This window comes from Erpetoichthys calabaricus, chromosome 1 (assembly GCF_900747795.2).
Source record: "Erpetoichthys calabaricus chromosome 1, fErpCal1.3, whole genome shotgun sequence".
In the NCBI taxonomy this organism is placed as follows: Eukaryota; Metazoa; Chordata; class Cladistia; order Polypteriformes; family Polypteridae; genus Erpetoichthys; species Erpetoichthys calabaricus.
Window position 1 is genome coordinate 144,262,236 of NC_041394.2, and position 16,122 is coordinate 144,278,357.

General features: G+C 41.3%; 1 protein-coding gene across 7 annotated transcripts in view; it reads right to left on the bottom strand.

Moving 5' to 3' along the window:
* abcc9 (ATP-binding cassette, sub-family C (CFTR/MRP), member 9) overlaps positions 1-16,122 on the bottom strand; it is a 254,037-nt gene that overhangs the window by 149,366 nt on the left and 88,549 nt on the right. For all 7 annotated transcript variants that reach the window (XM_051923339.1, XM_051923323.1, XM_051923326.1 and 4 more), the window contains 3 exons: positions 15,185-15,319; positions 4,989-5,151; positions 3,262-3,302 (listed from right to left, as the gene is read on the bottom strand). In XM_051923339.1, coding sequence (XP_051779299.1) covers positions 3,262-3,302; positions 4,989-5,151; positions 15,185-15,319 — 339 coding nt within the window. The remainder of the gene's footprint in view (positions 1-3,261; positions 3,303-4,988; positions 5,152-15,184; positions 15,320-16,122) is intronic.

A 16,122-nucleotide genomic window follows, 5' to 3' on the forward strand; every position in this document is an offset into this window, starting at 1 on the left:
GTCATAGCACAGGAGAAAAATTTCATCACTATCAAGACAGTCCTTACATCCACTCTATCAAACTTGTCAGTCTTTTAAAACAAGAATTATATGAGAGTGAACCTGACCAGGACAACGGCTACTGTCTTCCATCTGTGCCACCGTGAGGCAAACAGGAAGCTACGCAACATCTGGGATGGTACGGCAACAGAACACTACCTGAACCCAGTGTATCTCAGAGTCACCTTTGACCGTTCCCTGCCTTATAGGGCCCATGTGGAAAAGACAATTGGGAAATTCAGCACCCGCAATAATATCCTCAGAAAATTGGCCAACAACTGGTGGGATACCAATCCAGCAACCATGCTCTCCACTCCCACTGTTATTCCACAGCAGAATACACGGGCCTTGTTTGGGATCAATCAGTATATGCCAGGAAACTCGACCCTATACTCAACGAGAGCTGTTGCAATATCACTGGATGCCTAAGGTTGACACCCATCAATAGCCTGTACATACTGGCTGCTATTGCTTCATCAGATATAAGAAGAAATGTGTCAAGTATTCAGAAAAAAACAGAGGCAACTAGTGAACCCCAGACACCCACTGTATGGCCATACCAATGTTGCTAAATGCTTGAAATCCCAGGAAAGCTTCATACATGAGACCTCCCTGTCTGGACTCAATAGTCAAAGCAGCAAGGCTTGACTCATGGCGCGAACACCTTAGTGCAGGGGTGGGCAAAGTCATTCCTGGAGGGCCGCAGTGGCTGCAGGTTTTTGTTCCAACCCAATTGCTTCATAAAAAGCACTTATTGCTCTACAAACACTTCTGCTTCATTTTAGTTATCTCCCTCATTAAGATTTTGAACCCTTATTGCTTATTTAAGTCTTAAACATCTGCATTCTAAGTTTTTAATTGCTCTTTATTAGCAATAAGATGCAAATGACAAAAGAAACCAGCAGCTATTCAATTAGCTTGTTACCCTTTACACCTGTGTGTATTTATCATGCACTATTTGGTTTAATAATAATTCTTTGCATTTATATAGCGCTTTTCTCATTACTCAAAGCGCTCTTAATTAAATACTTGGAAGGAAAGAGAAGAGAAAAAAGTGAAGGATTGAGAATTACCCATCCATTTTACACTTCAAAGTATTTGGATGATATCCTTAGAATGGAAAGAAAAATCTAGGATATGAGAATGACTTGACATAGCAGAGTTAAAGTACTAACAAGCCATGAAATGTAATTATTGGCAAGGATTGTTTTTTAATTAAGCAACTGGGTTGGAACAAAAACCCGTGGCCACTGCGGCCCTCCAGGAATGACTTTGCCCACCCCTGCCTTAGAGACATCAACTCAGTTAACATCACTAGCCTAGAAGTGGGGGAACATCTTCCCACTGGTGGCGACTTGGAATGGACAACATGAAAAAACTTTAACCGCCTATGCACTAGAACTGGCAGATCCAAAGCCAATATGACCAAGTTGTGGTACTCCAATGGCAGCATCTGAGGGGAAAGACAGACCATGACACATCTCCTGATCTATCCACACCTGGACGAAAAATGCAACATGGAGAACCTCACCATGGCCATGGACGGAGCTGTAGCCTGCGCTCGCCACTGGAAGGACAAATAAAACCTTGGTTTAAGGACTCAAGAAGAAGACTTGCAATGGATCAGAAAGGAGAGTGTCCTTTTCTGATTTAGAATTACGTGATTGTCTTTTACTGTCTTTTACTGGTATGGTGTTAGTTAAACCTATCCACTGGGTTCCTGGTGAATTCACCATGGTCTCCCTCACATCCATCTATCCTTTACTTCCAAATTTCTGCTCTTTGAATTAGAGTAAGACCCATCTTTTTTCCACCCTAGTAAAGTCAAGGTATTAAAAACTGAGTGACATTTATGATGACTTAAAAAGTTCCAGTTGCTGAGATCTTGGTTCTCTTTCCCTTCTTCTTCATTCGTTTTCTATCTCCAATACAGATCAGCCCTTAAAGCAAATAGTGTTCTAATATTCTCTCTACTCCCTTCCCACCACTTAATTATTTTTTATGTTTTGTAATCTCCAAATTTACAGCTAGAGGTGTACTTATGTACACACTAAAAACAAAGAACAGCATGTTCAGATTAAATTTGTGCTTTATCTATACCTTACTGCTTCACTCATTTCAAGCCATGCAATTTGGAGCTGCTCCCATTTGTCACTTGTGTTCCCTAAATGTCCATGGCACATCTCATTAAATATTTTGGGGCTGTCCACCGGTTTCTGCTTTCCGCCATCATTGGTTGCCACTGTTACATTTTCTCAGTTAATATTGCATGTTTGCCTATTACTCATCTTCTCCTGGACTTCTCTACTATTACTGTCACTTTTATCCAGAGGGTCTTTGTCTCAGTACAATCACTGAAAAACTAATCATAGCACCTCTTTAAATACCACATGTAAACTTATGGACATTCCCTTTCTTTAATTTAGTCTTACTTGAAATTTTAGCTGCATGAATCAAATAATCCTTTGGACCAAATATTAAGAAGTGGCAGTCAGCCATGCATTTGGTTTGGAAAGGGTGGACCAGTGGTTAGGCATTGCATCCCTAGTCTTCAATTTTAATGCTTCTCTATCAGTGTCTCTCCTCTACTTTTGGGCTTGCTATGTCTGTCGTGTCTCCTCCCAACTCTGCATGGGTATCAATAACTTTTGGTCCTTTGAGGACCTCTGTTACAGGGCAGTGGTTGCTGGGTGGAAGGTAAGAACACACAGTTCTAGTGGTTAAGGTCACCACTGAAATCTCACCACTTTATATTTTCTTATGTTTAATGATAATAGCATAAATTAAAATACAGAAAGCGCTAAAGTAATGAATTTCCATACATCCATTAATTAGTCAAGGAACAAAATTTGCAAGGATTTAAAAAAGCTTTATATAAATAAAAAAAAATGAAATCTAATTAGAATTTTCAATTTTATAAGTAAATTCTAAACTGATCCAGAAGAATTATTTCTGATAAATAGTAAATTGTATTTGTATTAATGGGGATGAGCATTCAAGATGGAAAAGAGGAAGTTCTTCTTTACACAACAGACCATATAAATATGGAACCCACTGCCAAGGCCTATATCTGAAGCAGAATTCAGAAACAGGTCCAGATTAAAAACATATGCATTAGTTAAATATATAAAATTGTTAAGCTGGACAATATAAATGTTTGAAAAATTAAGTTTAATTCTACAATAAATCCAAAGAACGTTTGAAGCCTAAAAAAAAACGTACCACTAGAACAGCAGCAATCGGTATGGCAGCATTCATGAAAACTGTAAAAAGATATGAAAACACATTTAGCTTATGATTTCAGGAAAATGTAGACATTTTACTTATCTTAAAGTAGACCATGCATTCTCATATAATCAATAATCTTTCCATAATTTTTCTAGCCTCATTCCTTTATTTTCTGATCAAACAGTGCTAAAGTTTGTATCTACAGTATTTCATCATGTACAAGACTATGAAGTAATGATAAAATAAAAATACCTTGTTCTCACCAAATAAATATGACAAAGCTAAATAGTTCTTCAATTATTAACTTCAGCTGCTTGCTATTATTAATTAAATGGTCAACATATTCACAAGGAATGTGAGGTTCTAGTATAAGAATCTGATGCTATTGGTATTATCAGCATCTGAGAAGTATCAATGCATCCTCACGTAGCAAATAAGCATAACTAGTGATGATGCTTTGTTTGTCAGAACTGCAGTAGTGCATATTCTCCACTAAGATGAAGTTCAGTGAACATGCCTAACATTTAATAGTAACAAATGACAATCTCAAATGAAAAGATAATGTTCAAGGCTTTTTTCTTTCAAAACATAACATTTGTGCCATCAATAACACTTGCAAGTCATTACACTAGCAGAGACCAATGATTTTAATAGTCAATCAGTAACTGCATCCATTTTACTTTCAATCTAACAGCAGCCTCAGAAGTACAATATGTAAGGACATCCATCCCACATTATATTCTAGTCTCAAAGACTGTAAGTGTACCAGCTTGTGGCTATGTACACTACAGAAAATAGTTAATGCATTATCTGGTCTGATAATGAACTCTCCTCTGCTTTGCCTCCCTGTCATGGTCTATTTTACCACAGCAAAACACTTGGAATAAATGTAAATATGTTTTTGGTTAGATTCTGGACATGTATCAAGCATGGCAAAAAAAAAACTTCCATAATGATTAATGTGTACATGCTAAATATAAACTGTACATCATTGACAAAGTTGTATATAATTCCACATACATAAACCTGTGGCGCCAAGAATGGATTTTCTACTAAATTCCTCAAGGTTATCTGCCCATTATTATACTGAAAAAGCACAGTATCCCAGGTCTGAGAAACATTCTGAGTGTTTCACAAGGGAACGTCAAGTATTCAATCTTATATGTACTACTATTCTTCAAGTGATGTTTTTGTAGTATCTACTCAACACAGGATAATAGTAAGTAGTTTTACTACATAAATAATATCAGGAAGGAATAAACAAATGGCAAATCATAAAACAGTAACACAGACACCATAATAAGGATATTTATATATCTCTCAGAACTCCTAATATAAGTCCACTATCCCTGAATATCCATGATATGGTTTGTCCAGTTGCCATTGTCTCCAAATCTCACTTCAGGCACCAAACATGCCCTTTTGCCTCTCTCTCTTTCCCACAACCCAAAAAAAAAACTTTGGCATCACTTCCTCCTGCTTTCTCATCAAAAGCTTCCACCTAAGGCACAGAGTGGCTATAAAGGTTGGAGCTACTGTGCACCTCAACCAGAAGTTTCATCTATAATCTTCAAATAATTTTAAAGTATATGTCAACCAGACTTTTAATCTCACATATTGTAGACTTGCAAAGAATTAAACTACAATCTGAGGTAAAAACTAATCAGATAAGCTAACTTTCAAGTGTTTAACTTGCATTGTAAAATTAGCTCTAGTCATACTTGAAAGAGAAGTGCAGAGTGCAAAGGTCTTCAGGCTGGTCAGCTCTTTCTGGCGTGTCTCCTCCACACTGGCACAGAAAATGCTCTCCCAGGCATACAGCTTGAGCAACTTGATTCCCTTAAGTATTTCGTTGGTTTTTTTAAGGCGATCTGTAGAATAGTCCTAGAAAACAGATAAACCCCTATTATAACATGGGACAATCCAATACATAAAACAAATTAGACAGTTTAAACCAAATATGTACGTTTTTCTTTTTGCTCCTCACCAGACTTGCAAGAAACACTGGCATTAAATATATGCATGAAGAAGATATCTGCCATTGTAAAAGAGTCAGTAAACAGTAAAAAGGCAATTTTCCTTCAGCAATGATCCATTTTAGTTTAAATTTTCTACAGTTGACACATTCTTCTGATTTTTTTTTTTTTGGGAGGCGGTTAATACTTGAAAACTGCCACAAGGAGGTAATCAGTGATTTAGAGATTTATGGAAAATAAGTTCAAATTCAATTTTTTTGTCATGTGTTCATAGTACATACATTAGTGTACAAAGTACAATGAAATTCTTGCATGTCTCCCATAAACAGATCCAACATCATCTGTGAAGTACAAGTACTTTAATAAACAGTGTCACACACATGCACATGGGAGGCAGCTAAAGGACTTGAAAGATGTAATTTGACGCCAGACCAAGTGCTGAAAGTGTGCACTAACCCTTTCCTCTTTCTCCTGCAGGGCACCCAAGGGAAATCCTACCTGGGCCTGTCAACATCACTTCTGACTCCAGTCCCTATGACATAATTTTCAGTTCCAGGCCAGATGATGTCACTTCCTCCAAATGACTATAAACCCATCATCTTTCTACCCTGATGACAGTTCTGTTTTGGAATCACATCTGCAAAGACATATTGTTGACTTTTTTCCTCTGTTTCATCTGGAATCTTCAAGTATACGGTGTGGCTACTCCAAACCTTTTTCTGTGTTTTTCTGTTTTATTTTTAACAGTTAAAATGAATGCAGATGCAGGGGAAGACTGAATTTCACTAATATGCTACAATACTATAAGGAAACAAATTAACCATTTAATAAGAAAGGGTCAAACAACATGATTTATTTTAAGCAAAGGATTATGGTGCAGGGCGGCACGGTGGCGCAGTGGGTAGCGCTGCTGCCTCGCAGTTGGGAGACCTGGGGACCTGGGTTCGCTTCCCGGGTCCTCCCTGCATGGAGTTTGCATGTTCTCCCCGTGTCTGCGTGGGTTTCCTCCGGGCGCTCCGGTTTCCTCCCACAGTCCAAAGACATGCAGGTTAGGTGGATTGGCGATTCTAAATTGGCCCTAGTGTGTGCTTGGTGTGTGAGTGTGTTTGTGTGTGTCCTGCGGTGGGTTGGCACCCTGCCCAGGATTGGTTCCTGCCTTGTGCCCTGTGTTGGCTGGGATTGGCTCCAGCAGACCCCCGTGACCCTGTGGTCGGATTCAGCAGGTTGGAAAATGGATGGATGGATGGATTATGGTGCAATTAAGTTTGTCCCTCATGTTATCCGTGCTGGGGTTATTGCTCTAATTAATTTATATAGATGGTCTATAACAAGTTGGTTAAGTGTGAGGATGGCATTAAACTATGTGGAATGGAAGATATTGTAGAAGATAGCATAGAGTCATCAAAACCATTATAGACATACCTGGAAATTTTCAGACACAAACAGAGGCTTGGCAGATAAAATTCAAGGTAAAGAAATGTGTTACGTGTAGGAAGTAATAGTATTAAATATAATTAGACAGTACAAAGTGACAACCCATCCACAGGGGTGCACAAACCAGTGTGTTTCTTCGTGTCGGTCCCAAGCCTGGAAAAATGGGGAGGGTTACGTCAGGAAGGCATTTTTGCCAGATCAATATGCAGACAATAATGCAGAATTCCATACAGGATCAGTCGAGGCCTGGGTTAACAACAGCCGCCACTAGTACTGTTAGCCAACAGGGTGCTGGTGGAAATTGGGCAACTGTTGGCCGAAAAAGGAGAAGAAGATGGGGAAAATGTGTCTGGAGGCAGGAGGAAGGTAAAGAAAGAAGGAAGGTTGATATATTCTGCGTGCCAGAGACTAAATGGAAGGGGAGTAAAGTCAGGTGGATGAGAGGTGGATTCAAATTGTTCTATTATGGTGTGGATGGGAGGAGAAATGGGGTAGGGGTTATTCTGAAGGAACAATATGTCAAGAGTGTTTTGGAGGTTAAAAGAGTGTCAGACAGAGTGATGATTATGAAGCTGGAAATTGAAAGTGTGATGATGAATGTTGTTAGTGCATATGCCCCGCAAGTTGGGTGTGCGGTTAATGAGAAAGAAGATTTCTCAAGTGAATTGGATGAAGTGATGGACAGTGTACCGAAGGGACAGAGAATGATGATTGGAGCGGATTTCAATGGACATGTTGGTGAAGGGAACAGAGGGGATGATGAGGTGATGAGTAGGTATGGTGTCAAGGAAAGGAATGAAGGTCAGATAATAGTGAATTTTGCAAAAAGGACGGATATGGCTGTGGTGAACAGGTTTTTTAAGAAGAGAGGGGAACATAGGGGGATGCACAAGAGTGGAGGAAGATGTATACAGGTAGATTATATCCTATGCAGGAGGGTCAATCTGAAGGAGATTGAAGACTGCAAAGTGGTGGCAGAGGAAAGTGTAATTAGGCAGTATAGGATGGTAGTCTGTATGATGATGTTGGAGATCAAGAAGAGGAGGAGAGTGAGGGCAGAGCCAAGGATCAAATAGTGGAAGTTGAAAAAGGATGACAGCAAAGTTGAGTTCAGGAAGGAGGTAGACAGGCACTGGGTGGCAGGGAAGAGTTATCAGACAGCTGGGCAACTACAGCAGAAGTAGTAATGGTGACACCAAGATGGTTGCTTGGCGTGACATCTGGACAGAGGAAGGAGGAAAAGGAAACCTGGTGGTAGAATGGGGAAGTACAGGAGAGTTTACAGAGGAAAAGTATGGCGAAGAAGAAGTGGGATAGTCAGAAAGATGCAGAAAGTAGACAAGAGTACAAGGAGATAAGGCATAAGGTGAAGAGAGAGGTGGTGAAGGCTAAAGAAAAGGAGTATGATGAGTTGTATGAGAGGCTGGACACTAAGGAGGGAGTAAAAAGGACCTGTACCGATTGGCTAGACAGAGGGACCGAGCTGGGAAAAATATGCAGCAGGTTAGGGTGATAAAGGATAAGGATGGAAACATACTCACAAGCGAGGAGGGTGTGTTGAGCAGATGAAAAGAGTATTTTGAGAGGCTGATGAATGAAAAAGAATGAGAGAGAGAAAAGTTTGGATGATGTGGTAATAGTAAATCAGGAAGGGCATTGGATTAGCAAGGAGGAAGTAAGAACATCTATGAAGAGGATGAAGAATGGAAAGGCTGTTGGTCCAGATGACATACCTGTGGAAACATGGCGGTGTTTAGGAGAGATGGCAGTGGAGTTTTTAACCAGATTGTTTAATGGAATCTTGGAAAGTGAGAGGCTGTTTGAGAAGTGGAGAAGAAGTGTACTAAAATCCCTGAAGACTACAAAAAAATCATAATCCTCGGCCACCTTTCATTCCTTCGCACCTCTACATTTGTGTTTTTTGTTTTGCAAATGTGTCCATCAGCACAAGCAGCAAGCAGTTTGCTATCCCATATATCCCCATCCCTCCCAAAACCGCCCCCGCCCAACCGCCGCAGTTTAACTCGGACAAAAAGTTCTCTCAGTTTAAGTCTCTTTGTATGGGTGTGAGGTGCCTGGAATTGTACAGGGTAAATAATATATCGTTATTTGGAACACATGCATTTCATGTGTGTTCTGTGTCTGTAATGATCTGGGTAAATGTAGGATTACAGGAAATGTGGAACACATACCTTAAACAGAAATTTTTTTCATGTTGTAGTACTAATGACAAAATTTTGACATGAAGTGTATAATATGTGAAGACTGAAGTCTAAATATCAAATAAACACTTTCATAAAAGATATAAGTACAACAAAACAAATTCGTTTTTATTCAAGAATATAACTGAAGGAAAAGAAATCGGGTTAGGGTAAGACTTTGACACAACCGCTTGGGTGGTGCAGCGGTAAGAACTGCTGACTCATAATCAAGGGGTTGCGGGTTTGATTCTGGGCACTTCCTACATTTAGTGTTTTGAGTAGGGAGCAGGTTGAGGAGACCCTGGAGAGGTGGATATATGCTCTAGAGAGGACAGGAATGAAGGTCAGTAGGAACAAGACAGAATTCATGTGTATAAATGAAAGAGAGGTCAGTGGAATGGCGAGGATGCAGGGAGAAGAGTTGGCGAAGGTGGATGAGTTTAAATACTTGGGATCAACGATACAGAGTAACGAGGATTGTGGAAGAGAGGTGAAAAAGAGAGCGCAGGCAAGGTGGAATGAGTGGAGAAGAGTGTCAAGAGTAATTTGTGACAGACTGGTATCAGCAAGAGTGAACTAGAAGGTCTACAGAATGGTAGTGAGACCAGCTATGTTATATGGGTTGGAGACGGTGTCACTGAGCAAAAAACAGGAGACAGAGCTGGAGGTGGCAGAGTTAAAGATGCTAAGATTTGTATTGGGTGTGACAAGGATGGATAGGATTAGGAACAAGTACATTAGAGAGTCAGCTCAGGTTGGACGGTTTGGAGACAAAGTCAAAGAGGCGAGATTGCGCTGGTTTGGACATGTGCAAAGAAGAGATGCTGGATATATAGGGAAAAGGATACTAAGGATAGAGCTGCCAGGCAAGAGGAAAAGAGGAAGGCCTAAGAGAAGGTTTATGGATGTGGTGAGAGAGGACATGCAGGTGATGGGTTTAACAGAGCAAGATGCACAGGACAGGAAGATATGGAAGAAGATGATCCGCTGTGGCATCCCCTAATGGGAGCAGCTGAAAGAAGAAGAAAGAAGACAGCACAGAGTGAGAATTTTAAAAGGACTTTATGGGAAGGACTAATAGTGATTTTGTCACTGTCCATACCTAGACAAAAAATGATTACATAGCATATTATGTTGAGTACAAGTCAAAGGAGGTAATACAACATATTTGTGAGGCATCATGTAGAATGCTGTGTGCTGTTTTAGTATACCTTTTACTAAAAGGATATATCAGCTCTAGAAAAGAAACATACAGAAGAGAAACTAGAAATACTTCATGACTGTGGAGTAAGAACTATGACGAAATTCTAACAGTACTGAATCTTGTCAGTTTAAGCCAGAGGTGCCCAATGTGTCGATCACGATCGACCGGTAGATCGCAAAGGTAGTGCAGGTAGATCGCATTGCATTCAAAAAAAAAATTTTTTTAACGTTAGTCTATTATATATCCTCCCTATGGCATTTGCCACTTGATTGACATACAGGGTGGCCAGTCTGAGATCTCTTTTCTTCTAACATACTGGTCATCCCGCACACACAATCAAATGTGCGAGCTACTGCAAAACTCCGGTTGTAATCTAGTTAGCCTTCCAATTTATATCGAGTAAAGAAGGGATTTAAAAAAAAAAATTTGTTTGGGGAGGGTATGGGCTGGATGTGGAATTGAAAGAGGACTTTTTTTCTCTCATTGTCACAATCGAGGTGCGTTTGTCTAACCTGTCAATCTATCATTGCTATTCCAAAGAAGGAAAATGTGGAAAGGCACTTTCGAACTGTTCATAAAAATACGAAACTGACTTCCTTCCGAAAAGTGATCTGAGAAAGAGAAAGGAGAGGGAACTAAAATCGCAGTTAATCGGACAGCCGTCATTTTTCACTCAGCTGAATTCAAAAGCAAAGGCAGACGCACCGAAGCATCATTAAGCATAAGAAATGTGCCATAAAGGTTATTCAGTTATGCAAGGTACGACAACATATATTTAATGTATAAAGTATACTCAGTATATATATATATATATATATATATATATATATGTAGTCACACACGTGCGCATGGGAGGCAGCTAAAGGGCTCGAGGGAAGACAGTTGTGAGGCATGCCGGGATGTGGCAGAGTGCACTGATTCTTTTTCTCCCTTGCCTGTAGACCATTCCCAGGACATCTCACCTGGCTCTCATGATGTCACCTCCGGGCTTGAACCAATGGCAGATGATCCTGAGCCAGACCTATATGACCTCACTTCCTGTCTTCCCCTTTAAAAGTCTAACCGTTTCCTCTATGTGTCAGTCTTGTTGTGGACTTTGTCTTAGAAAACAACCTTCTTTATCGGGTAGCGATGCATGATGGGCAGGAGAGAAGGCTACTGCTAATCCCGCGACCCTTCCGGCGGCAGGTCTGTGAGTTAGCACATGCCCACCTCCTAGGTGGCCACTTGGGCACCGAAAAAACCTTGGAGCGGATTAAGCTCTGTTTCTACTGGCCAGGAATCAATGAGGAGGTTCGTCGCTTTTGCAATTCCGGCCCGGAGTGTCAATTGCGACAAATTCCAAGAAGGGACCATGCTCCTCTCGTTCCTATTCCCCTGATTGATGTTCCCTTCCACCGAATTGGGGTCGATATAGTCGGACCCTTGCAGCCCTCAGCCCGAGGACACAAATACATCCTGGTCCTCGTGGATTACACTACCAAATACCCCGAAGCTGTTCCGTTGCGCTCAGCTACCTCTAAAGCCATCGCACGGGAATTACTAGGGGTCTTTTCGCGCGTGGGTATCCCCAAGGAAGTCTTGACGGACCAGGGGACACCTTTCACCTCGGAGACGTTCAGGGAGACTGCCAAGTTAATGAAAATAAAGCATTTAAAGACCGCGGTGTATCATCCTCAAACCGACGGTCTAGTGGAGAGATTTAATCAGACTCTCAAGCAGATGCTACGTAAGGTGGTCAGCGAGGATGGAAGGAACTGGGATCAGCTCCTCCCCCTCGTCCTTTTTGCCTATCGGGAAGTCCCACAAGCCTCCATGGGGTTCTCCCCTTTTGAATTACTGTATGGGCGACAACCCTGGGGCATATTAGATATTCTAAAAGAAGGATGGGAAGAAGTGGCTCTTCCCACTACAAATATATTAGAATATATCGTGCAATTACGCAATAGATTTCGAAAGAATAGGCCCCTCCTTAAAAGTCACATGGAAGAGGCCCAAGCAGCACAGGTCCGTTGTTACAACTCCGGCACGTCTCTCCGGGAGTTCCAACCGGGAGATCGGGTCATGGTTCTAGTGCCTACCTCCCACTCTAAGTTGCTTGCCCACTGGCAAGGCCCCTACGAAGTTAAGGAGAGGAAGGGCCTCGTCGACTATTTGGTGAGTCAACCCAATCATCGGCCGAGGGAGCGGGTTTATCATATTAACCTGCTGAAACTGTGGAAGGACAGGGAGCCTGATCCCTCCTCCGGCCAGCACCACTCACTCTTCACTCACACTGCTAACCTTAACTTTGGCACGGATTTAAGTCCTAGACAACGGCAGGAGCTGGAAACAGTTATCTGGGCCGTTTGGGAGGTAGTCAGTGAAAACCCTGGAAGGACCTCTCTGATTGAGCACAACATAGTGACAGAGCCCGGGGTTATTGTCCGAGAACGCCCGTATCGTCTTCCTGAGGTAAAAAGGGCTGAAGTGGAGCTTGAGATCAAGCACATGCTGGATCTAGGTGTGATTGAGGAACGTTATAGTTCCTAGTCCAGTCCCATTGTGCTAGTCAAGAAGCCTGACGGGAGTTGGAGGTTTTACAATGACTTCCGTCGGCTTAATCAAGTCTCCCAATTTGATGCCTATCCAATGCCGCGAGTGGATGACCTCCTCGAGAGGCTTGGGCAGGCTCGATACTTGACCACACTTGACATGACTAAGGGGTACTGGCAGGTTCCTTTAACGGACTCCGTGAAGGAAAAAAACGCGTTTAGCACCCCTAGCGGACACTGGCAGTATCGTGTCCTTCCATTTGGGTTACACGGGGCTCCAGCAACCTTCCAGCGTCTGGTGGACAAAGTGCTCCGACCTCACAATTCATACAGTGCGGCCTACCTCGATGACGTGGTCATCTATTCCAGCACATGGAAGGAGCACATACAGCAGGTACGATCGGTATTGCGGGCACTTGGTGAGGCCGGGCTCTGGATTAATCCCAAGAAATGTTTCTTTGGATTAAGCGAGGCCAAATATTTAGGCTACCTTGTGTGTCGGGGTACCGTAAGGCCACAGTGCTCAAAAGTGGATACCATTTTGAAATGGCCCCGTCCGCGAACCAAGCGGCAAGTCCAAGCCTTTCTTGGATTAGCGGGGTACTACCGCCGGTTCGTACCCCGATTCTCAGAAAGAGCGGCACCCTTGACTGATTTAACAAAGAAGAGGGCCCCGAACATAGTGGTATGGACTGAAAAGACTGGCGCTGCATTTAGTGACTTGAAGCAGGCCCTTACGTCCGCACCCATTTTGAAAGCACCTAACTTTTCTCTGCCTTTCATCCTCCAGACGGACGCTTCGGACACAGGCCTGGGGGCCGTGCTGAGCCAAAGTGTCGATGGTGTGAAACACCCCGTCATGTTCCTGAGCCGGAAACTGTTGGACCGGGAGACCAGGTATGCGGCGGTGGAAAGGGAGGCTTTGGCGATTAAGTGGGTGATTACTCAGCTTAGGTACTACCTGTTGGGCCGGGAATTCACCCTTGTCATGGACCATGCACCCCTACAGTGGATGGCCCTGCACAAGGAGTCGAATCTGCAGGTCACCAGGTGGTTTCTTGACCTACAGCCGTACAAGTTTTCGCTCATCCATCATCGGGGCCATCTCCATGCCAACGCTGATGCTCTTTCTCGGGTTCACAACCTCTCGGTTGGGTCCGCCTGACCCGACGGGTCTGGGCTAAGGGGGGGGCCTTGTCACACACGTGCGCATGGGAGGCAGCTAAAGGGCTCAAGGGAAGACAGTTCTGAGGCATGCCGGGATGTGGCAGAGTGCACTGATTCTTTTTTTCCCTTGCCTGTAGACCATTCCTGGGAGATCTCACCTGGCTCTCATGACGTCACTTCCGGGACCGAGCCAATGGAAGAAGACCTTACTGGCTCCGGCCCCTGTGATGTCACCTCCAGGCTTCAACCAATGGCAGATGATCCTGTGCCAGACTCATATGACCTCACTTCCTGTCTTCCCCTTTAAAAGTCTAACCGTTTCCTCTATGTGTCAGTCTTGTTGTGGACTCTGTTGAAAGCACTTCAGTGCTCTTTATTTTTGCATATACAACTTTGGATACCTCATTATACGGGTGGCTGCCCCAAACCTTTATCTGTATTGCGACAATATATATAATTTTTAATGTAGGTAGATCATTTTGACCTGGTCATTTTAAAAGTAGCTCGCAAGCCGAAAAAGTGTGGGTACCCCTGGTTTAAGCAGTCAAAGTTAAGATAAAACCTGACTTAAGTTTTCAAAATTATGAAGACATTAGCACAGTGGATATCAACTTTTACTTTAAAAAGTTCAACTATAATGTGGGGGCACACAAAAAAACTGGCTATATGTAAGATTCTCATATGTGGAATAAGTTATGTGCTAGATAGTGCTACTTGGGGGATGTATGCAATGGTTAGGTGAACAGGAATTGGCAAGATATGTTGATCATAATGAATGGCCTTTTCTCTGGAAAACTGTTTTTATATTGGGCCAAATATGAAAAGAATTATGGATATTCTCAGCGTTACCCAAGACGGTTAATGCTTAACTTACAAAGTTATTCCCATTTAGTTTTAATGGAAGTGCTTTAAGGTTAAAGGAATAGATAAAAATGTATGCGACTGATAATTTACTTTCAAACAATTTTATTTTTGTTAAATAAGCGAAAACTAAAGATAACTACAAAGGTGAAATCATAATTTAACATAGTTATGCAAAATGACATGAGTTACACTTTTTCTTAAGCTCCATTTCTTCAATAGTTCAAAATGCTAATTCATGTATAAAGGCCTCTATGGGCTATGTTTCTGTAAACAATATTTGAATGTGCAGCAGTAAGAGGACTCAATTGTTAAAGGTAAATTGTCAATAGCTAACTATGGTCAATAGTTTTTAAAGACAGAAATTAGAAGAGAGATCAATGCACTGTAGGAACTTTCCAAAAAATAATGTATGTATTTTCACTACAGTCCTTCTGTGTAATGTAAACAATGTCCTGTTGTTCTTTCATTTCAGGCTTGTGTTAGTTATGTTAAAATCAGCCAAGCTTCAGACACAAAAGATAAGAAACTGATACTCACCAGAGAACTCTTTTGCACGTCAGCAAGCTTTGTTGCTATGAAGTACTGTACTGGGGCCAACAGCACTATAACTGATGCACCAATCAGAGCACTGTAGTCTAGCAGGTAATACAACAGGATGACTCCCATGATGATCTGCAGAGTACAAAACAGCATTACAAATGTAGGTTTACAAACAAATAACATGATCTTATTAAAAATAATTAATATCAGTACTGATTAATTATTAACTGAAAAAATGATCATTATAGACTGTTTTTAAATTAAAATATTTTTTATCAGCACTGTAGCATATCTTATGCTCAAAGAAGTGGACATGCAGAATTATCACTAAAGGAACATATATAGTCTGCACCTAGGTCAGAAATATGTTTTACTGTATACATCTTCCTTTTTACACCAAATGAATTTAACCTAATTCATTTTCTAGGTCTTTAAAAAGTCTGCTTCTGTCATTTCTAAGCCCAAAAAATTTATTATATACATAATTGTTCACAATGCATGCTATTACAAAACATTTTTCCATAAATATTACAATCTTTAACTGTGTATTGGAATAAAAATCCTTAGCAATAGAAGAATGAATGAATACCTTACAAATATAAACATCAGTGTCACACAGCACAGTGGATAATGTTCAGACTTAAATTAAAGACTGTCACTGTCTAAATATAATATTTAAATAGGTGATACACAAAGCAAATACATATAGCTCTGTGTTTACTTGATACTTTTAAAAATAAAAGTTTTACCCTTCCTAGATATGCCATGAAATGTTTCCTATATCTTAGCAGATAAAATAAAAATACTTCTAAAACTGAACATAGTCATTTATGTTCTGACTAGCCATCAAGGCAGCATAATATTGAAGCAATGGCCTTGTGTACGATAGAATAAAACTGCTTGATGACCCCAGTTTCCTCTAAGTAGATTTAAAA